We start from the raw sequence: 20598 nt of genomic DNA on the forward strand, positions 1-20598 counted from the left end.
TGATGGTTAGCGACTTAACATCAGTGTCATTTAAAAAAAAGGAGGAGATCGAAGGTTTAAGTAAGGCTTACCAAAGACGGCTTGCGTCATGTTGGAGATATGACGCTTTAAGCCGGATAATTCCTGTTGAACAGTCGCCAGCCTAGCTTCAGCTTTCTCTGGTCTCTTCAAGGCGGCATTTTGGTCAGCCTGAGCTTTTTTCAACTCGGCCTTGAGTTTTACCAGTTCGGCCAAGGCCAATTGACACTTTTCCTCCGACTGAGCTCGGGCGTCTTGTTGTCCAGCTAAATTTTTCCTTAAGTCGCCCAGCGCTGATTCGGTCTGAGCAAGATTTTCCTATTGAAAAATTAAAATAAGGGCAAGTCTCAGAACTACTGCAAAGCAATATCCCTGACACTTGGGGGCTAATGTATAATTTTTTCAGATAAAATTATACAAAAATCAAGATCCGGCTCATCTTTTTACTGATGACCCGGCCCTTGGGGGTTACTGGTCGCAAAAGTTTTTTCTAAATTTTTAAGACCCGGCTCATCTTTTTACTGATGACCCGGCCCTTGGGGGTTAATGGGAATAATAAAGTATAACAAAACTTACAAACTTACCTCATGTTTTTTGTTTAACATCTGCAGCAGGTTTTTCTCCATCTCATAGCTTGCTTCCAGGCGACTTGCAAAGCCAGAGCAGAGTTCCTTAAACTCCAAATTGGCATATTCGGAAAGTTTTCCCTTGGAGAGCCCAGACTCGGGAATGCCTTGGGAGGAGGATGCTACATGTTTGGATAAAACTGTCGCCGCCGGCTTAGAAAAGCCAGAACCGGTAATAACCACAGCATCTGGGTCTTCTGTTGTTGTCAATGGGCTCGGCGGCTTAGGGGCATCCATTGTTTCCTTTGGCGACTCAGCAAGATCCACTTGAGTCGCGGGCTCAGTCTGATCCGGATTGTCCTGATTCGGAGTTGATTCTCTCATGGGTTCTGGAGCCGCGTCAGGAGTTGATCCGCTGGTTTTCCTCTTCTTGGCTTGTGCCCTGAAAAAAGGGAATAAGCACGTTAAGGAATTGAAAGGCTCGTTATTCTCAAAAGTCACGGCAAGGTTATCAAAAGATTTACCCCGGAACTCGAATCATCGGTGGAAGTGTCGACATCACTGAGTCGCCGGAAGTGGGAGGAGAGTTCTGCAAAAGAATTATACGTCAATAATACAGGCGGGTTACGAGCATGATCCAAAGAGAAATGGAGAATGGCTACTCATAAAGAGTACCTCGCTTGGTTTTCTTTTATTTGTTGCTGGTAAGCCGGATACTAGGTCGCCAGAGTGACTTCGTGTTTTCCGGTTTGAGGCGTGTTGTGCTTTCTTCAGTAGGAAATTTGGGTCCAGATAAGCATTTGGATGTGAGAGGGGAACTTTCCCACAAATTCGCCTGGCCGGCTTAGGTGGAGAAGGAGATGAATCGGAGGAAACAGAAATTACCTCAACAGAGTCCTCCTGGCTTTCGTTATCCTCATTCTATTTCAAGGAAAGGGAGAGATATAAATATAAAGGTTAAACAGTGATGGGTGGCGAGTGAAAAAAGGACGAATTTTTACCTCTGAAGGTGCATCGCCGAATTGAGATTCGTCGACTTCGGATGGTTCAGCCGCAGCAGATTTGCCTTTACCCTTGGTTTTCTTCGAGGGCGGCTTGACATTTTTCATGGCTTGCTTTTTGGGCCTCCTGGACCAGAACTTATCGCCTTTCTGAAATGGCATATATTACGAAACCACAATACAAATGAAGCATAAAGAATAAAGACCAAAGGCGGGTCAGGTTTGTTTACCTTGGGCGCAGGGTTAATTTTGCAGAAAGGCTTAAGGCCGATTTGGCCGCACTTTCCCGCAGGCTCGCCAGTCATCTTTTTGATGATGGTAACAATGTCCTTTTCCGTTAAAGCTGTGCGAAAATAGCATTGAGGATGATCCAGGGTGCCATCAAACTCACACATCAGACCATCCCGGCGGCTTAGAGGGAGGATACGCCATTCAACCCAGCAGTGGATTAGGTCGACCCCGGTAAGGCCATTGTTCGTCAAAGATCTTAGTTCAGATAGTATTGGGATGAATTCCGATTCCTCCTCCTCGGTAAGCTTGTCTGGGAGCTTGAAGTTGGTCGGAAGGCGAGTTGGCCTGTAACCCAGAAGTTTGTTCTCGCCAGCGGGAGACGTCTCTTGACAGTAAAACCAAGACTCGCCCCAGCCTTTGGGATGGCTAGGCATGATGAGTGAGGGGAATGGGCTATCCCTGCGGCACTGGACATTGACGCCACCAAGTTCCAAGCTAGGGCCGTTATGGAATTCCGTTTGGCGATTCAGATGGAAAAAATGCCAGAATAAGGGGACAGAAGGCTCGATCCGCGGATAAGCCTCACAAAGAACTTGGAATTGTCTCAAATTGCTTATGGAATTGGGTCCCAGATCCTGGAGTCGGACGTTCATGAAAGTCAAGGCGTCCCTAAGAAATTTTGATCCGGGCGGCTTAAAACCTCGTTCCAGGTGTTCAACAAAAACTACTATTTCCCCTTCTTTGGGGTTAGGGAGATCTTCTCCTAACCCGGTGCGCCAGCCAATAACATCTTGAGGATCCAAACAGCCCGTTTTCACATAATTGGCTAATACGGCATCATCAACCTTGGTAGGAAGCCAGTCACTCTTGAAGACGGCACCCATGCTACAAATAAGTAAAGTATGATATTACATGTCTTGGACACCTACTATATGGGATGGAATCGGTTCATTTAACCCGCCGAGTACTTTGATTAAAGAAAGATTTAACCCGCCAGATCAAAGGGCCGAGTTGGGTCACTATGGCGACTTACGGAAGTATGGTTATTCCCAAGGGCTACGTTGTGAAGATGGTAAAGACGTTTCATTTGAAGTGCCAGGAGGTGAAGACTACAAACAACTTTTTGCAAACAGTAAATAAGGAATGGATCTACCAGACAGATGCGAAAACCTACGGAAAATGACTGGGCGCGACAGTTTATTATCAAATAATGCCCTTCGTTTGGTGGAGACACTATTTTCAAAGATTCACGAGTACAGCGGATAAGTAAAAGTATTCGGAACATTGGCTATCCTATCAACACTCGTGCTAATCGATTCAGAGCAGATAGTGTCTATGTGCAAGGAGCTTCAAGAGTACGGCAATGGCGGAAGTTCAAGCGAAGAATAAATCTACTCCTAAAGATAAATGGAAGCCTAACCTGATGCTGTCGGGTGAGAAGAGCCGACGATGACGGGGTTTGCTGGAGAAGCGCGGGCGTCCCGTCGAGCAAAGAAGCTTCCGGCGGCAGCGAGGTTCGTAGTGAATGGCGAGGTGACCGATGGCGATGCAGTCGAAGAAGACGACGGCAGATGTGTTGGTTCCGGCGCGAGGATGGGCGACGGCGGAAGCCCACGGGCGGCACCGGAGCTCCTCGCGTGAAGGTCGAAGGCGCGGTCGGCGACGGATTCCTCGGGGCGATGCGGTTTTTTCGCTGCGCCGGTGGGGAGGAAGGTGACAGGACTGGTAGGTGGGAAGCGACAGTTTTGTCCCCCCCCCGGCCTATTTATCAAGGCAGTTGCTGGAATCGAGGCACCATGAGCGGGAACCGCCGGGGGATAAAAGATTCGCCATAAATGTGCGCCGAAAAATTCGGGATAACAATGCGCTAAAGATCCGTTGGATTTGTGGTGATCTTCCCGAGAAAAAAGGAGTAAGGAAAGGCCGGTTAGTAATGATCTGGCGACTTAAGGGATTTTCAGTGTCCAAAAGGCAATGGAGGGTGTGCAATTTTTTGACAGATGAAGAAAAAATAGGGAATGAATCGCCTTCAATGGAGCAGAGGTATTGGCGTGAAGAAGAAAGGTTCAAGTCAATTTGGGGCCTAATGTTGGGGATGTGACCTGTGGATGACCCGCCCTAGTTGGGCCGGGTTATCCATTAGGTGATTCATCTAAACGTTTAGTTGGGCCTCGCTTTGGCCGAATCAAAGTTGTACGACGAGTATGGCTCTCGGCGGATCTCCCAGCTTTGGAAGATGGCGATTCAAAGACCACATTGGTCACGAGTTGTAGAAAGGAAGGAATCCTGGTAAACCCTAGGGAATCGACCTATACATAAAGGCGAGGTCCCGGGGGATAGGGGGGTCAGAAATCATCGAGTGCTAGGTTTAGGCGAGTTACGCCTTCCTTGTAATCGAATCCATATCAATACACACAAAGCAGGACGTAGGCTATTACCTCCTCTCGAGGGGCCGAACCTGGGTAAATCGCCGTGTCTCTCCCGCTTAACCCCTTTGAGTCGCCACCAAGGTGCGATGGCTCTAGTACTAAGTCCTTTCACGAGGATATCTGCCGTGAAAAAACCACGACAAATACCCCCCGATACTATCCATAGTTTCATCAAAATAAGCAACCAAGTCAACAAAAACAGAATCTGTTAACAGCAGACTAGTGTGTAGCAATCTGTATACTTTGTATATTTCCGTTACTTCAAAACTTCTAAACAATTACGAAAGTTTGAAGAATTTGCATAGCAATCAGCAGCAAAAAGAATCAACTCAAAAGCTCTTACAGAACAAAATGAAAATTCTTTTCGTGAGCAGAAAGTTTCTGTCTTTTCCAGCATGACCAAACGATCATCCCCAAGACTAATCATAACGGTTTTGCTTGGCACAAACGCAAAAAGAAACACAAAAAACACAATCATAACAGAATTATGAAAGTGTGGAAAACACAAAACAGAAAGAAAAAGGATAGATTCGTTGGGTTGCCTCCCAACAAGCGCTTTTGTTTAACGCCCTTAGCTAGGCAAAAGGTGATGGAATCACGTATAGTCATCTTTGGTGCTCAAACCATAAGTAGTGTGATCATTTATCATCTTAAGATCTTTTTCTTTATTTGATGACTCACCACTAGCTTTAGGAACAAAAACAGACTTGACGGTCTTTTTGAGAGTGAGATTTGGAGTATTTTGCACAGCAGCAAAAGCGGAATCCAAGTTGGTTATGACATCTTCTAGTTTGCCAATTCTAGAAGAATCATTAACTATAGGTTCCTTCTCCCTTAAATTTTTCAAAACATTTCCCACTTTTGATCCGTATTGAGTAATTTGATTGTGGATCTTTCTATCCAAACCCTCAATAAGTTCAAATGTGGCAATTTTGTTTTCAATAGCGTCCGGCCTTTGCATCACGTGTTCCAGGGTTAAGGTAGTTCCATTAACCATGAGCGGGGGTGAGCCTACCAAATTCATGATAGCTCCATAGGAGTCAACAGTATGGCTCCCCAAAAAATTTCCGCCTACAATGGTATCAAGGATATACCTATTCCAAGGAGAGATTCCAACATAAAAACTGTGAAGAATAACAGTAGTGGATTGCTTACGAGTAGATCTACTTTGAGCATTGCAAATCCTGTACCAAGCGTCCTTTAAATTTTCTTCCTCATTCTGCCTAAAATAGAGAACTTAATTCTCAGGGGTATCGTTTGGAGTGGTGGGTCTAGCCATTGATGAACTATATCACACACAAACGAGCAGGAAGAGAGAGTGAAACGGGTAAAAGAAAACGGCAAAGGAGAAAGGCAAATGTGAAGTGGGGGAGAGGAAAACGAGAGGCAACTGGCAAAAAAAGTAAATGCAAGAGATGAGTTTGTGAGACCTACTTGGATAGATCTCTCCTTCCCCGGCAACGGCGCCAGAAATACTTCTGCTACTGCAACAAAAGACCTTCTGTGCTGACACGAGACTATTCTTGTCTTGATACTCCTCAGCAACGGCACCAGGAATCCTTCTGCTACGGCTACGCCTTTAGGGACTTCCTTGGCAAATATGCAAAGGATTCCCCTGTGGCCTTGGAGCCTTGCGTTGGTGTTCCCTCGAAGCGGAAAGGGTGATGTAGCATAGTGGTGGTAAGTATTTCCCTTAGTTTTGACAACCAAGGTATCGATCCAGTGAAGGAATATCAGAAGTACCTGCACAAACACAAAGAGCTTGCACCCAACGCTATGAAGGGGTTGTCAATCCCTTATAGATTGTTTGCCAAGTGAGAACTAGAAGAAACAAAGTAACAAAGCAAAGTAAAAGCGAAAATGGAAACGATAGGTGTGAATAGACCCGGGGGCCGTAGTGTTCACTAGTGGCTTCTCTCATGAAAGCAAGTAGACGGTGGGTGAATAAATTACTGTCGAGCAATTGATAGAACCGCGCAAAGTCACGACGTTATCTATGGCAATGATTATATCTATAGGCATCACGTCCAAAACAAGTAGACCAATACTTTCTGCATCTACTACTATTACTCCGCACGTCGACCGCTATCCAGCATGCATCTAGTGTATTAAGTCCAAAAGAACAGAGTAACGCCTTAAGCAAGATGACATGATGTAGATGGACAATCTCATATCTACGATAAAATCCCATCTTGTTACCCTTGATGACAACAACATGATGCGTGCCTTGTTGCCCCTTCTATCACTGGGAAAGGTCACCACACGGTATGAACCCAAAACCAAGCACTTCTCCCATTGAAAGAATCATAGATCTAGTTGGCCAAACAAAACCCAAGACTCGGAGAGACTTACAAGGATATCAAATCATGCATATAAGAAATCAGCAAAGGCTCAAATATATATCATAGATAATCTGATCACAAATCCACAATTCATCGGATCTCGACAAACACACCGCCAAAGAGGATTACATCAGATAGATCTCCATAAAGATCATGGAGAACTTTGTATTGAAGATCCAAGAGAGAGAAGAAGCCATCTAGCTACTAACTACGGACCCGTAGGTCTGAAATGAACTACTCACGAGTCATTGGAGGGGCGATGATGATGATGTAGAAGCCGTCCAACTCCAAAGTCCCCTCCGACAGGGCACCGGGAAGGGTCTCCAGATGAGATCTCGTGGAAACGGAAGCATGCGGCGGCGGAGAAGTGTTTTTGTGGATTCCCTGATTTTTTCTGTATTTTAGGGAATATATAGGCGAAGGAGCTAGGTCAGGGGGGCGCCAGGGAGGCCACAAGCCTGGTAGCCCCCCCCCCCTAGTGGCGGCTACACGGCTTGTGGGCCCCCTGTAGCTCTCGTGCCTTGGCCCTCAAGCCCCCTGATCTTCTTCCGTTCTCGAAAAATTTATTTCATGGATTTTATTCCGTTTGGTCTCCCTTCCAAAATCAGATCTGAAAAGAGCCAAAAACACAGAAAAAACAGGAACTGGCACTTGGCACTGAATTAATAAGTTAGTCCCAAAAAAGATATAAAAGGTAAACAAAGCATCCAAAGATGACAAGATAACAGCATGAAACCATCAAAAATTATAGATACGTTTGAGACGTATTAGTGAGTTATATGATCTCATGGTCATAGGAATGAATACTTGACACGCATAAAACAATAGCAATAAAATGACACGATCACATGTTATGTTCATAGTTTGGGTCTAGTCCATCACATGATTCTCCTAATGATGTGATCCGGTTATCAAGTGACAATACTTGTGTATGGTCAGAAAACCTTAACCATCCTTGATCAACTGGCTAGCCAGCTAGAGGCTTGCTAGGGACATTGTTTTGTCTATATATTCACACATGTATCTATGCTTTCATTCAATACAATTATAGCATGGATAATAAACGATTATCTTGAAATAGGAAATATAATAATAACTATTTTATCATTGCCTCTAGGGCATATTTCCAACAGTCTCCCACTTGCACTAGAGTCAACAATCTAGTCCTCACATTGCTATGCGATTTACATTGTAATGAATCTATCACCCATACACTTCTTGTGTTGATCATGCTTTGCTTGTGGAAGAGGTTTAGTCAGCGGAACTGCTACATTCAGATCCGTGTGCACTTTGCAAATATTTACGTCCTCTCCTTCGATGTAGTCGCGGATGAGTTTGAAGCGTCGTTTGATGTGTCTGGTCTTCTTGTGAAACCTTGGTTCCTTTGCTAAAGCAATAGCACCAGTGTTGTCACAGAATAGAGTTACTGGATTTAGTGCGCTCGACACAACTCCAAGATCCGTCATGAACTGCTTCATCGAGACACCCTAATTAGTTGCCTCCAAGGCAGCCATGTACTCCGCTTCACATGTAGAATCTACTATGACGCTTTGCTTGGAACTGCACCAGCTTACCGCACCCCCATTAAGAATAAATATGTATCCGGTTTGAGACTTAGAGTCATCCGGATCAGTGTCAAAGCTTGCCTCGACGTAACCCTTTACGACGAGATCTTTGTCACCTCCATAAACGAGAAACATTTCCCTAGTCCTTTTCAGGTACTTCAGAATATTCTTGACCGCCATCCAGTGATCCATTCCTGGATTACTTTGAAACCTGCCTGCCATACTTATGGCCAGGCTGACGTCCGGTCTAGTGCACAACATTGCATACATGATAGACCCTATGGCTGAAGCATAGGGGACGGTACTCATCTTTTCTCTATCTTCCGCAGTTACTGGACACTGAGTCTTACTCAATTTTATACCTTGTAATACTGGAAAGAACCCCTTCTTGGACTGTTCCATTTTGAACTTCTTCAAAACTTTATCAAGGTATGTGCTTTGTGAAAGTCCTATCAGGCGTCTCGATCTATCCCTAGAGATCTTAATGCCTAGAATGTAAGCAGCTTCTCCTAGGTCCTTCATAGAGAAACACTTGTTTAAGTAATCTTTTACGCTCTCTAAAAACTCCACATTGTTTCCAATCAGCAATATGTCAAGTTCCTTGACGATTGCTTACACCATCATCCCGGGGCACTGTTATGCTCATGCAGCTTCTTCCAGCCGGCGGCCTCCTCCTCCTTCTTGACGAGCTCCTTGAGGAGCTTTGCATTGTCACCCACGAGTCGCACGATGAGATCGGTCTCCTTATCAGCTGAGGCATCGCTAATCTTGAGCAGCTTCACCAATCTGTCGACCAGCTCCGCCTGCCTAATTAGGCCAGCAATACTAGCATTGTCGATGGCCAAGGACTTCAGCACCGCCATTTCTTTGCGTTCACCGATGCAGCGAGTGTGCTTGCAAGAGCCCTCACCTGTCGGTGAATGCTCGTTTGAGGGCTCCGCGGCGTGCCAGGACATCTTTGATGCGTCTGCCGCACAGCGGCGAGACCTCTCTAGTGTTTCCGTGGCTTTGGTCTTTGCTTCCTGGTTATATGTCGACCCGAAACTCCTCCTACCGGTCATGGCGGAACGTCTTGACAGGTAAGACCTGTTTAGTGGGTGACGAGGACAGGAAATGAGAAGTAATTTTCGAGTGGGTAGTTTGTATAGCCCGGTACTAAGTGTGAACACGTTTAGGTTTGATTGGTGTGAACATATTTGCAATTACTTATTGCATGGTAATCTCGAATGTGACGAGAAACAAGCTCAAAATTTATTGATGGTTCTGGGCTCGAAGCCCGAAACACACCTTCATATGGCTATGTTCAACTGTTATATGCAATAATTATGCATGTGCTTGCTTGCTGTTTAGGCGGCCGCTACGTGCTTTGCTCGCGTCCCTCCGCGCGCTTTGCTCTCGTTTAGGCACCAAGGCGCTCAGGTCGCATCCCTCTGCACGCGCTCTCCTAGCGGTTGGGGCTGGTGCACAACCCATCTTATTAAGTTGAACCATTTCTGTTGTGTTCCATAATCAAAAACAGTTCATCCGAGTGAACCGTATGACGCTCTGCCAACGGTTGGGGCCTGCCCACGATCATGTTCGGGGCTCCATATACATGTGGTTGTGCCATGAGTGTCGCCCCGTGCCGGTTTTCCAGGACGTCCGACCCTCATTTATACCCGCGGCCACTAACCATAGTCTCTTCATGCTTTCGATCATGCCCCACAACACAATGAGCACACCCTCGACGACGAATACAGAGAGTATATCCAGCGACGCTGCAATGGAGTTTGACGTGCATATTGTGGAGACCCACATGAGAAAAATGGACCTTGCGATGGTGTACACCAACGACCCGGTTATGGTAGAGGACCCCATCAACACTATGGAGAAGTTGCTTGCTGAGGATGACAAGTACAAAGTGGTCGTCTTCGACCTCGCTTACATCGGCGGTCGTGTCGGGCATGATGAGAAGGTTGTCGTCGCCCAGTTGTGCGTGCACCATCATGCTCTAATCTATCACTGTTGCATGGCAACAGTGCCTTGCGAGCATTTCACCACGTTTGTCAACAGCCCTGACTACAGGTTCTCTACGGTGGACACCACCTACCAGAAGCTTGTCGACATCCGCGGCCACTACAGGATCTAGGGCAGCAAGAAGGACATGGACTCCCATGTTGACCTGGCCGAGGCCATCATCCACCCCTACTATGGAGGCAAGAAGGCTAAGTGCGAGAAGAACAAGCTTGTCTGGCACATGGCTTGGGTGAAGAGACTGGATAAACATCACCTCCACACCGTGGCCAAGGAAGCGTACACATGCTGCGAGATGTTCACGTGGATCGTTGACATGAGGAATTGCCTCCTACCTGAATACATCAAGGGATCGAGCCACAAGAAGTGGCGGCAAGCGTCACAAGAAGTAGATGATGTGTTGATTGTTTACCATACTCACTTTGTGCCAAAATATTTATACTTGTAGTAGGCTAAATTTATTATGCATGTAACGGTGTATTGAAATGTGCGCCAATGTTATGTGTGTAGTCACTTATGTATTTGGATACTTAATTAGGTTATGCAATCATGTTGTTATTTGGATGCTTAACTAGTTTGCATTTTGCAAAGTTTTTTCTACACATAGAATCGCACAAGAATTAACGGTAGTAACACGGCAAATCGTTTGTGTTCTTTTGGCTCATCGCAAACAGTTCATCTATGTGAACTGTATGTCGTATATCACACACATCTTGTTAAATTGAACCATTTCTATTGTGTTTCCAAATCGGAAAAAGTTCATCCGAGTGAACCATACGCCGTATATCGCACACATCTTATTCTGGCTAACCGTTTCTGTTGTGTTGCCTAATCACAAACAGTTTATACGAGTGAATTGTATGCCGTATATCGCATACACCTTCATCTGGCTCCTGAATCTGTTGGTCTCCCTCATCGCAAACAGTTCATTGGAGTGAACCGTAAGCCACGCATCACACATGCAACTCTATTCTGAATCGTGGTTGATTTCTCTACCATCGCAAACGTTTTACATATTTTTTGACGGGTTTTTTACAGCATTGTTTGTGATTAATGCATCGCACACAGTTTTACCGAAGGGTCTCCGATTGTAGTGTCGCGTTTGGACCATCCTCCAGTAGTGTGACGTACATTTTGTGTAGTTACGGCTTGGTAACTATTTGATGGTATGTATATTTTGCTGAGGTGGTATATAGTAACCCCTCACGATGATGGTGAACTTGCGGTGGTAGGATGGCATCCTCTTTTCAATATGGTGGTAGGATGACACCACAGTAGTGCTAGGTTTAACTTGTTGTGTTGTATGGTCATGCATGCTTACTACTTCTCTTCTGTTCCATTGTTTGTTGTGTGTGTGCTCCTTGGCATACTGCTTGTGTGCTCCATTGCTTGCTGCTTCAACTATTGATCTTATGCACTGCTAGGACAATTGGTATGCACTGTTCATCGGGAGGGCTCCAGGGGTTTGTAATTCATGGGAAGCTTACAATGAACAAGTTTCATGTTATAAGAGCAACTCCAACGCGGTGACCCATTTCGTCTGCTTTTCGTCCGCCTGTCGACCCATTTTTGAGCCTCATTTGCATTGGCGCGGACACGAGACGGACGTGCGCGGCACCCGCCTACTCCTCCCCCTGGCCTGCTAGTCGGTAGCACATTGGCCATCCTCTCTCACCCCATATCGATAGCAAACTCTCGCCAGCCTCCGCCGCGTCGTCGCCGCCGCAGATTTACCGGTGCCGACACACCTCCCCCCCCCCCCAATGTCGCCACCTTGCTGCCACCATTATATCGCCGTCGGGACTTCTTCAGGCCAGCCACCTAGTCCAAGGGAGGCGCGCGTCTCTTCGTCGGCCAGCTCCTTCGACGACGTCCGCAAGTTGTTCGATAATTTGCCAAGGTACAAAATGGACTCCCTCAACGAGTTCTTTTTCCACAATTTCCTTTGCGACTCCGACAATTCCTCGTCCGATGATGAGGAGGAGATCTTGGCTGCCGTGTTGGTCCATCACCACCTTAATAGCGAGCGAACGTATCTACGATAAGGGTTTCAGTTTTAGGGTGAGGTTGTTGTGCACGAGCATGGAGCAGCGGCAACGTTTGAACAGTTCAGCCAGTTTCATTATGAAATGTGTGTGATTGGAAAACTCAGATGCAGCTGCAAAATGATTTGGTTGAGCATATGTGGGCTCGTTGGCAACCAATAGATGTATACTTTTTCATATGTATTTGAGACAATTTAATTTTTATTTGGTTTGTAAAACTATACTTATTTATTTGAAAACTATGATTTATTTGGTTGTGAAACTATGCTATTTTTTATATGTCTGCTTGTCAAATAATGTAAAATGTGTGTATATTTGTTGGAAAGGGGCGGCCAGCCGGCCACGCCGGCAAATATGGGTCACGGGCGTTGGACCCATTGCCGATCCAAATGTTAAACTGTACGGACGCCGAACGGGCGGTCGATCCAAACGGATAAAAAGCAAACAAAAGTGTCGTCAATTTGGGCCAGCGTGTTGGAGTTGCTCTAACAACATAGTCACAAAAGGTTTAAAACTAGACAGACGACAAAAGATGCTTACTCTAGGTTTGTGCGAAAGCAAACATGCAAGGTTCAAGTTGGCAAAGCGACTCCACATTTTAGGAGTGAAGAACTTCATCACCATCGTGTAGTTCGTCGCCATTGCAGTGTTATGGCGTTGGCGTGCAGTTCGTCGCCATTGCAGTGTTATGGCGTTGGCGTGGTAGTTGTGATCATGTGTAAGATGCAACGGATAAGCTCACCCTTTAAGGTACAAAGTTAACACATGCATCTTATGTGCAACCAAACAACGTGTTTATGTATAAGTTGACACAATGCAGGACGCTAAACACTGTACGCAAATATATCCCCTAATGCGGGAAGTGTCGATGCAGGTAACCAAACATGATGCAAATGTTGGTTTTTAGCATGTTTCCACTCAGCCAGGCCCGACTCACCAACACATGCAATGCAAGCAACTTGACAGATGACAATCAAACACGTCCATGGTAGACGAGACAGAACGTATGTTGGAAATCCAGATGCAAACAACAACAACAACAACAACAACAACCAAGCCTTTCAGTCCCAAACAAGTTGGGGTATGCTAAAGTTGAAACCCATAAGATCTCGAAGCCAAGTCATGGCTCTGGAACGTGGATAGCTAACTTCCACGCACCCCTGTCCTTGGCTAAGTCTTTGTCGATATTCCAAACCTTCAGGTCTCTCTTAACGGACTCCTCCCATGTCAAGTTTGGTCTACCACGACCCCTCTTAACATTCTCAGCACGCTTTATCCGTCCGCTATGCACCGGCGCTTCCGATGGCCTTCGTTGAATATGTCCAAACCATCTGAGACGATGCTGGACCAGCTTCTCTTCAATCGGTGCTACCCCAAGTCTCTCTCGTATATCGTCATTCCGTACCCGCTCCTTCCTTGTGTGGCCACATATCCATCTCAACATGCGCATCTCTCCTACACCTAACTGTTGGATATGTCGTCTCTTGGTTGGCCAACACTCCGCGCCATACAACATCGCAGGTCGGATAGCTGTCCTATAAAACCTGCCTTTTAGCTTTCGTGGCACTCTCTTGTCACAGAGTACACCAGAAGCTTGGCGCCACTTCATCCACCTAGCCTTGATTCAGTGGCCCACGTCTTCATCGATATCGCCATCCTTCTGCAACATGGACCCCAAATATCGAAACGTGTCTCTATCCGGTACCACCTGTCCACCAAGGCTAACCTCCATCCTCGTGCCTAGTAGCACTAAAACTGCACCTCATGTATTCAGTTTTAGTTCTACTAAGCCTAAAACCTTTCGATTCTAGAGTCCGCCTCCATAACTCTAACTTTCTATTAACCCCCGTTCGGCTATCATCGACTAGCACCACATCATCCGCAAAGAGCATACACCATGGGATATCTCCTTGTATATCCCTTGTGACCTCATCCATCATCAAATCAAAAAGATAAGTGCTCAAAGCTGACCATTGGTGTAGCCCTATTTTAATCGGAAAGTCATCGGTGTCGCCATCACTTGTTCGAACACTTGTCACAACATTATCATACATATCCTTGATGAGGGTAATGTACTTTATTGGGACTTTGTGTTTCTCCAAGGCCCACCACATGACATTCCGAGGTATCTTATCATAGATCTTCTCCAAATCAATGAACACCATATGAAGGTCCTTCTTTTGCTCCCTGTATCTCTCCATCAGCTGTCGTACCAAAAAGATGGCTTCCATGGTAGACCTCCCAGGCATGAAACCAAATTGGTTTTTGGTCACGCTTGTCAACCTTCTTAAGCGGTGTTCAATGACTCTCTCTCATAGCTTCATAGTATGGCTCATCAGCTTGATTCCGCGGTAATTAATACAACTTTGAACATCTCCCTTGTTCTTAAAGATTGGTACTAAAATACTCCGCCTTCATTCTTCGGGCATCTTGTTTGACCGAAAAATGAGGTTGAAAAGCTTAGTTAGCCATACTATCGCTATGTCTTCAAGGCCTCTCCACTCCTCGATGGGGATACCATCAGGACCCATCGCCTTGCCTACTTTCATCCTTTTTAACGCCTACTTAACCTCACACTCCTGAATACGTCGCACAAAGCACATGCTGGTATCATCAAAAGAGTCGTCTAGCTCAATGGTAGAGCTGTCAACCTCTCCATTGTAAAGGTTGTTAAAGTACTCCTGCCATCTACACTTGATCGCCTCATCCTTCACAAGAAGCTGATCATCTCCAAAAGCCAGATGCAAAACAAACAAAAAAATCAGAAAAATCAGAACTTCACTTTTGAGATACCAAAAATCAGAAAAATCAGAACTTCACTTTTGAGATACCAAGCATAGCTTCCCGTTGAAAAAAGCACAGAAAACATTCCTAAACTTTATCTTACTTAACCAAACAGTAATAAATTGCACTTCCTGTTCCTGACATCTATAACAAGTACAATTTGAAATACACGGGGAACTTTGCATTGTGGAAAAAAAAAGGTAAAATTGCAGCAAGCACTGCAAGGCACATGTAGTATAATATAGTAGTATAATATAGTAGTATAATAGCTGATTGACAATCTGACATTTGAGCCATGGCCAACATATATCCTCAATGCTACAACAAGCGATCCAAAACTAAAAGCATAATTAAACTTTTTTCCCAAATTAAATGAGATGCAGAATAAATAAAATCAATCTGCAGTTTTTCAGCAACGGCATGATCTTTGGCAGAGCACACCCTGTGATCTGATCACACTGGAACGAGCCTAGATCTTCAGCAGAGCACACCCTGCGACGCTCCCTCGGCAACGTGTCATTGGTGATCCTTGTCGCCAGGTTGGCCTCTCGCTTGTGACATTCAAGATATCAACATCAGACAATGGCTTAATGCACTGATTTCTTGGCCCAGGCCCGATCACGCCACCAAACAAACATATGCTGTCTCCTAAACCAATCATGCCAAAGGCGATCCTGCTTTGGAACCCTGATGCACAAGGAACCATCTTATCAGGGAAATTCTCACCATGCTGCTTCCTAATGCAGCTATTGCTCAGCACATACAACTCCCCACCAACCATTGCCATTGGGCCTTGCAGCCAAGAGTAGTCCTCAACAGCCCAATAATTACCGCCATCTTCGAGAATCTGGACTGTCGATATACCTTTATGCAATACGTACATCTTATTCTTGATGACAAGACCGGAGCATGCAGAGGGGTGTGCCTGACGGAGGTCAGGGAGGGACTCCCATGTGTCAGCTTCAGGATCATAAATCTCAGCCTCTGATATTGATTTGCGGCAGTTTGTAAAGCCCCCGGCAACAACTATCTTCCCATCCAACGCACAACAAGCAAACATTGCTCGAGCTACAAGCATTGGAGCCCTCTGGGCCCACAAGCGGTGGAGAGGATCATAAGACCAGACCTCATTGCTCGCAAAGATTGTGTCATGGTCTCCGGTAAGGGGATCAACTCTATCGCTGCCACCACCAATTACATAGAGTTTTCCAGCAACAGAGGTAACTCCAAAACGGGCAATGTTCCTAATCTGAGATGGCATGACAGGGAGAGTTATCCACTTGTCTCGACGAGGATCATAAAGTTGCCAAATATTTTCAGGTTCAAATGCTAACACACATAGCAGTTCTTCTGTCGCACCAATCTGATTCCGAACGTTGAGAAGCTCCCCGTTGCAAACAGATGCTCTCCAAGAGCGGCAAACCAGCTGAAGAGTAGGATGGGATACAAACGGAACACGTGCAAGGCACTGGAGAGCCACTTCATTAGGAAGACCGTCAAGCAAGGTCGATACCATTGTGCACTCAACCATATTATCTCAGTATACAGCACGGAAGCGACAAGACCTATTAGCCTGAACATAGTCAAACATACCAAGTTCAGATACATGCTGTACAGATAAATCAGCAAAGTATTATTAAAATAATGATCAGGCATTCATCTAATAGATATCATTCACACAGAAACTTAATGAGACACGGAATGATGAAAACAAATAGTTAGAACTTAAAACCAACAATAGGGACATAATTAATTAAATTATCCTAAGTAAGGCTGAAGGTGAGCCTGCAGGGCACATCACATCATAGATAAATTATTTTATTTTCTGAGGGTTAGCGTGTAATAGAAGATTGTCGACAGACCCAAAGGGTGTGTTTGGTTGCATTCCCTACCTAGCATGGTTGTTCCCACCTAAGACATGTTCAGTATAAACATGCTGAGTAGATGCATTTGCTGTTGTTTGGTAGTAATTTATGTGCTGAAACATGCTGAGGTGAGACTTTGTTTGGTAGGCTGCACCTGAACATACATGTTGGACTGAGATTGTGTTTGGTAGCCTCTATGGATGTGCTTGGCTTCGGAGTGAATCTGGTGGCCGGAGTTGGGGAAGGAGGATCCAGCGGTGGCCGGGGAAGGGGGATCCAGCGTTGGCGGTCGGGGAAGCGGATCTGGTGGCCGGAGATGGGGAAGGAGGATCCAACGGCAGACGGGGAAGGGGGATCCAGCGGTGGCGGTCGGGGAAGCGGATCCGGTGCCCGGAGTTGGGGAAGCGGTCAACCGCTCCCACCGGCGGCGCGTCGCAGGGGCTGGTGCGGCGGCTCGTCGGGGCTGGTGCGGCGGCTCGTCGGGGCTGGTGCGGCGGCGCGTCGCAGGAGCTTCGCGGGAGCAGGGAGAGGGACGAGAGGCTTGATTTTTTCGACGGGGTGGAGAGGTCGTTCGGGCCTGGTGGGTCGAGTAGCGAACAGGTGGGATGGGCCTCAGGAGCCATGCTGAGCAGCGAACGCCTGATCGTCCATTCGCTCGGGAGCCATGCTAAGGGGCCTTTTTGCATCAGATGGACCATGCTGAGTAGAGCTCATACACCCTACCAAACAGACAAAAGTGGGTTGAGAAGGGAACTGCTGCCCTCATGCACCCTTGGTGCAGGCTACCAAACACACCCAAAATTATTCGGAGTTCCTCCTAGGGAATAGCAAAGGTAACTCATGTTCATTGAAAGTTCTTACTTAGCACTTTCCCTGGTACAATGTTAAACAGTTTTTATTTGCAAAATGATTACAATACCTAAGGACATAGGGAACTATATTCCAAAATCATGAGTGTTAACATCAACCATGAAAGAAGCAGCAGCAGCTACAATTATTAAGGTATATTGTTACTTTATGTTCTTTAAGCTTCTTAGTTTTCACTACAGATTTGTGAGAAAAAATAGCCTCAAAAAAACAAAGAGATCAATTAACTCGGCTCAAAAGTTGACTAGCATGTGACAACCGAGTATGGATATTCCAGAAGAGCTCCACGTGGAAAGTAGCCCCAGTGATAGGATATGGGGCTTGTGAGTTGACAGAGATTTGTAAACTGGGTCCTTTTTCAAATGTTCACAGGGTTCTATATTCATCCTCTAGTCCTCTATATATCCCCCAAGACAAACGGTGTTTGTGTTCTTAGTTTTAAGATAAGAGGAACAAAAGAACATGCACAAGTTCTCTAAAAAAGTGGCGGGGCAACCTTAGCAGAGCAAGTCGGGGAGATCGCCTAGTTGGTTAAAGGTACCAGAGGTGACTTTCGGATTTAGTGCAGCCAGCTTGGCAAACCGGATAGGTACAGTGATGGCTTCAGACTTCAGGAGTGTGCTAGCAATGGCCCTGTTTGGATACTCTAGCTTAGCTAGTGGTTAGAGTTAGTTTCTAGCTCATGACTATCCCTAAACTAACTCTAGCCAAATAGGTGTTTGGATGAAAGGGCTAGATTGACAATAGATGCACTTTATAGAAAGAGAAAAGTGATTTTTTAATGAACCCCATGAAAACTAGCTCCAATTAGCATCTCTTGGCTAGTGGAAGAGAGAGAGAAAAATATTTTTTAATGAACCCCATGAGAACTAGCTCCAATTAGCACCTCTTGGGTGAGCTAGTTTTTTAGATGGGTTAGATGCAACTAGCTCCAATCTAACCCTTGTGTTTGGATATTTTAGGGCTAGTTGAACCCAAACTAGCTCAAACTAACTCTAGCCCATGGATCCAAACAGGGCCAATGTGAGATAGCGGGAAATGGGGTCAGAGTGGGCCCAGCGGTACGGAAGGAGATGTGGTGGTGGCAGAGGCAAGCGGAAGTGTAGCCTGGCAAAGCAGACATGTAGCAGCGTGGAGCCGGAATAAAATCATAAGGTGATACTGCTTGCGCAAAATACAGGTAACCAGTAACCTACATAGACTTAGCATCTGATTTGGGACTAGGATAGTATGAGGAATGCTACAAATAACAATATTATCATCCTTCCTGGCATGGATGACATGAACCAACTGCACCAGGAAATGAGGTTGCCGCTTAGGCAAGATGGCCTTGGAGTAGTCTAAAAAGCACCAAGCTGGCGGCCAGGTGGCCTCCAGATTCTAGTAGGTCAGGATTAGGCAGACGCCTAGATACTAGGGTGGCAGCTAGCACCTAAGCAGGGTAACGTCCACCATCTAGAGCACTGGTGCCCTCCTACTGATCGTGCATACCATGGACGGAAATTGCTGCCGCTCTACACCAGTATCCTATTATTCTCCCTCTCTGAAACTGGGTATTAGCAGCAGCGGACTATAGTAAACAACTCTGACACGACGAATAGGTAACGCTGTCAGTTTGCAAAAAATGATTTGTGATTAAAATTGGTGTTGATCCATTACATAAGATCATATACTCCCAAATCGTCCTGCAAAACTAACTGAACCACGACTAGGCACACACGAGCATCAGGAAATATGCAGTGAAATTGATTAACTAAAGCTCCAGGCATTCAGGCACGCCAGCATAAAGCAACATGCGGGAGCCAGACGAACGAACAGGTGCGAACGGGGAATCCTAATCGTAGAACGAAAATTGTGGACTCGGCCCAATTCCATGAGCGATTATGCATCCGGCACATCCAGATCTAGTGACAAGCAACGCAAATCCGACGCCGAACCAATGAATTGGGCTAGCTACCATCGCGTGATTTGGGGCCGGGTTCGCACCTCCGGCTGGAGCAGAGGCCCGCGCCCGAGGTGAGGGACGGAACGAAGAACGGAGAGCTTGCCTGACTCCGTCCACGCCTAGGGCCGGCCGCCGGTGTCGTCGCCGCGGAGTGGGTGTGGTATGGGTCGGAAGGGAGGCGTCGCTCGGTTCGGGTGCGGTCCAGAGAGAGGGAGGGGGGGAGGGGGTGGAATGGGTGAGGGAGGGGAGGAGTGAGGCGTCAGGGGCGACGCGATTTTGCCTTTTGGCTTTTGCGGCCTCCTCTATTTTTGGGGCGGGTTCACGCAACGTATCGGCCGAATATTCTCTCTCTAGAGCGCCATGCCATTGTTTGTTTCCCACAAGAAAAGAAAGACAAGTTTTCATCGATATCCTCATTTTCATGTGAAACTAATGGTTGTAAGCTAGAGTGCTACCAGCTGGTTTGTCTACCACAGAGCAACAACTAGCAGCGTGATAATAGTGTCTCCACCGGCAGCAGTCCCGGCGTGTTTCTACTTTCTACGCATAACTTAGTTCGTACGAGACACAAGCCTTTTGGAAAATAAGAGCGTCTCTAACAGATTGACACTGTAAAATTATTTTGCAATTTCATGTAAACTGATGAAACTGGCTCCGTTAAAACAGATATTGTAAAGTTGTAATGTAAAGAAAAATCATTTCCTTTTTCTCGTGTCCGTCGCCGACTAGCCATGACCGAAAAATAGTCGCCGTGAGGTCAGCCAGCCTCGTGCACCCGCAACTACCACTCCTGATCCCGACGGCCTCCCGCGCGAGTGTCCCTGACCGGTCGCATCTAGGACGACCGCTCACGCCTTCGACGGCCGCCCATGTTATGTGCCACATGTGTTCAAGCCCCCTGCTTCAACGACGCTTTGAGCGGCCGTT

General features: G+C 46.2%; 1 protein-coding gene across 3 annotated transcripts; it reads right to left on the reverse strand.

Annotated features, from left to right (window-relative positions):
• Window positions 1-15226: 15226 nt before the first annotated feature.
• LOC123402922 (F-box/kelch-repeat protein SKIP30) lies at window positions 15227-19885 on the reverse strand. 3 transcript variants are annotated; one of them, XM_045096889.1, is made up of 2 exons: window positions 19713-19885; window positions 15227-16567 (listed from the first exon to the last, which is right to left on the reverse strand). In XM_045096889.1, the coding sequence occupies exon 2, from the start codon at window positions 16523-16525 to the stop codon at window positions 15464-15466; it is 1062 nt and encodes a 353-aa protein (XP_044952824.1). In that variant the 5' UTR covers window positions 16526-16567; window positions 19713-19885; the 3' UTR covers window positions 15227-15463. The 3 variants fall into 3 exon arrangements, with proteins under 3 accessions (XP_044952824.1, XP_044952825.1, XP_044952826.1); XM_045096890.1 differs by having other exon boundaries at window positions 19684-19885; XM_045096891.1 differs by having other exon boundaries at window positions 19775-19875.
• Window positions 19886-20598: the final 713 nt, after the last annotated feature.

Source organism: Hordeum vulgare, chromosome 6H (assembly GCF_904849725.1).
Source record: "Hordeum vulgare subsp. vulgare chromosome 6H, MorexV3_pseudomolecules_assembly, whole genome shotgun sequence".
Classification (NCBI taxonomy): Eukaryota; Viridiplantae; Streptophyta; class Magnoliopsida; order Poales; family Poaceae; genus Hordeum; species Hordeum vulgare.

Coding starts and splice junctions, on each gene's coding strand:
- LOC123402922 (XM_045096889.1), bottom strand. CDS start 16,525: ATGGTTGAGTGCACAATGGTATCGACCTTGCTTGACGGTCTTCCTAAT.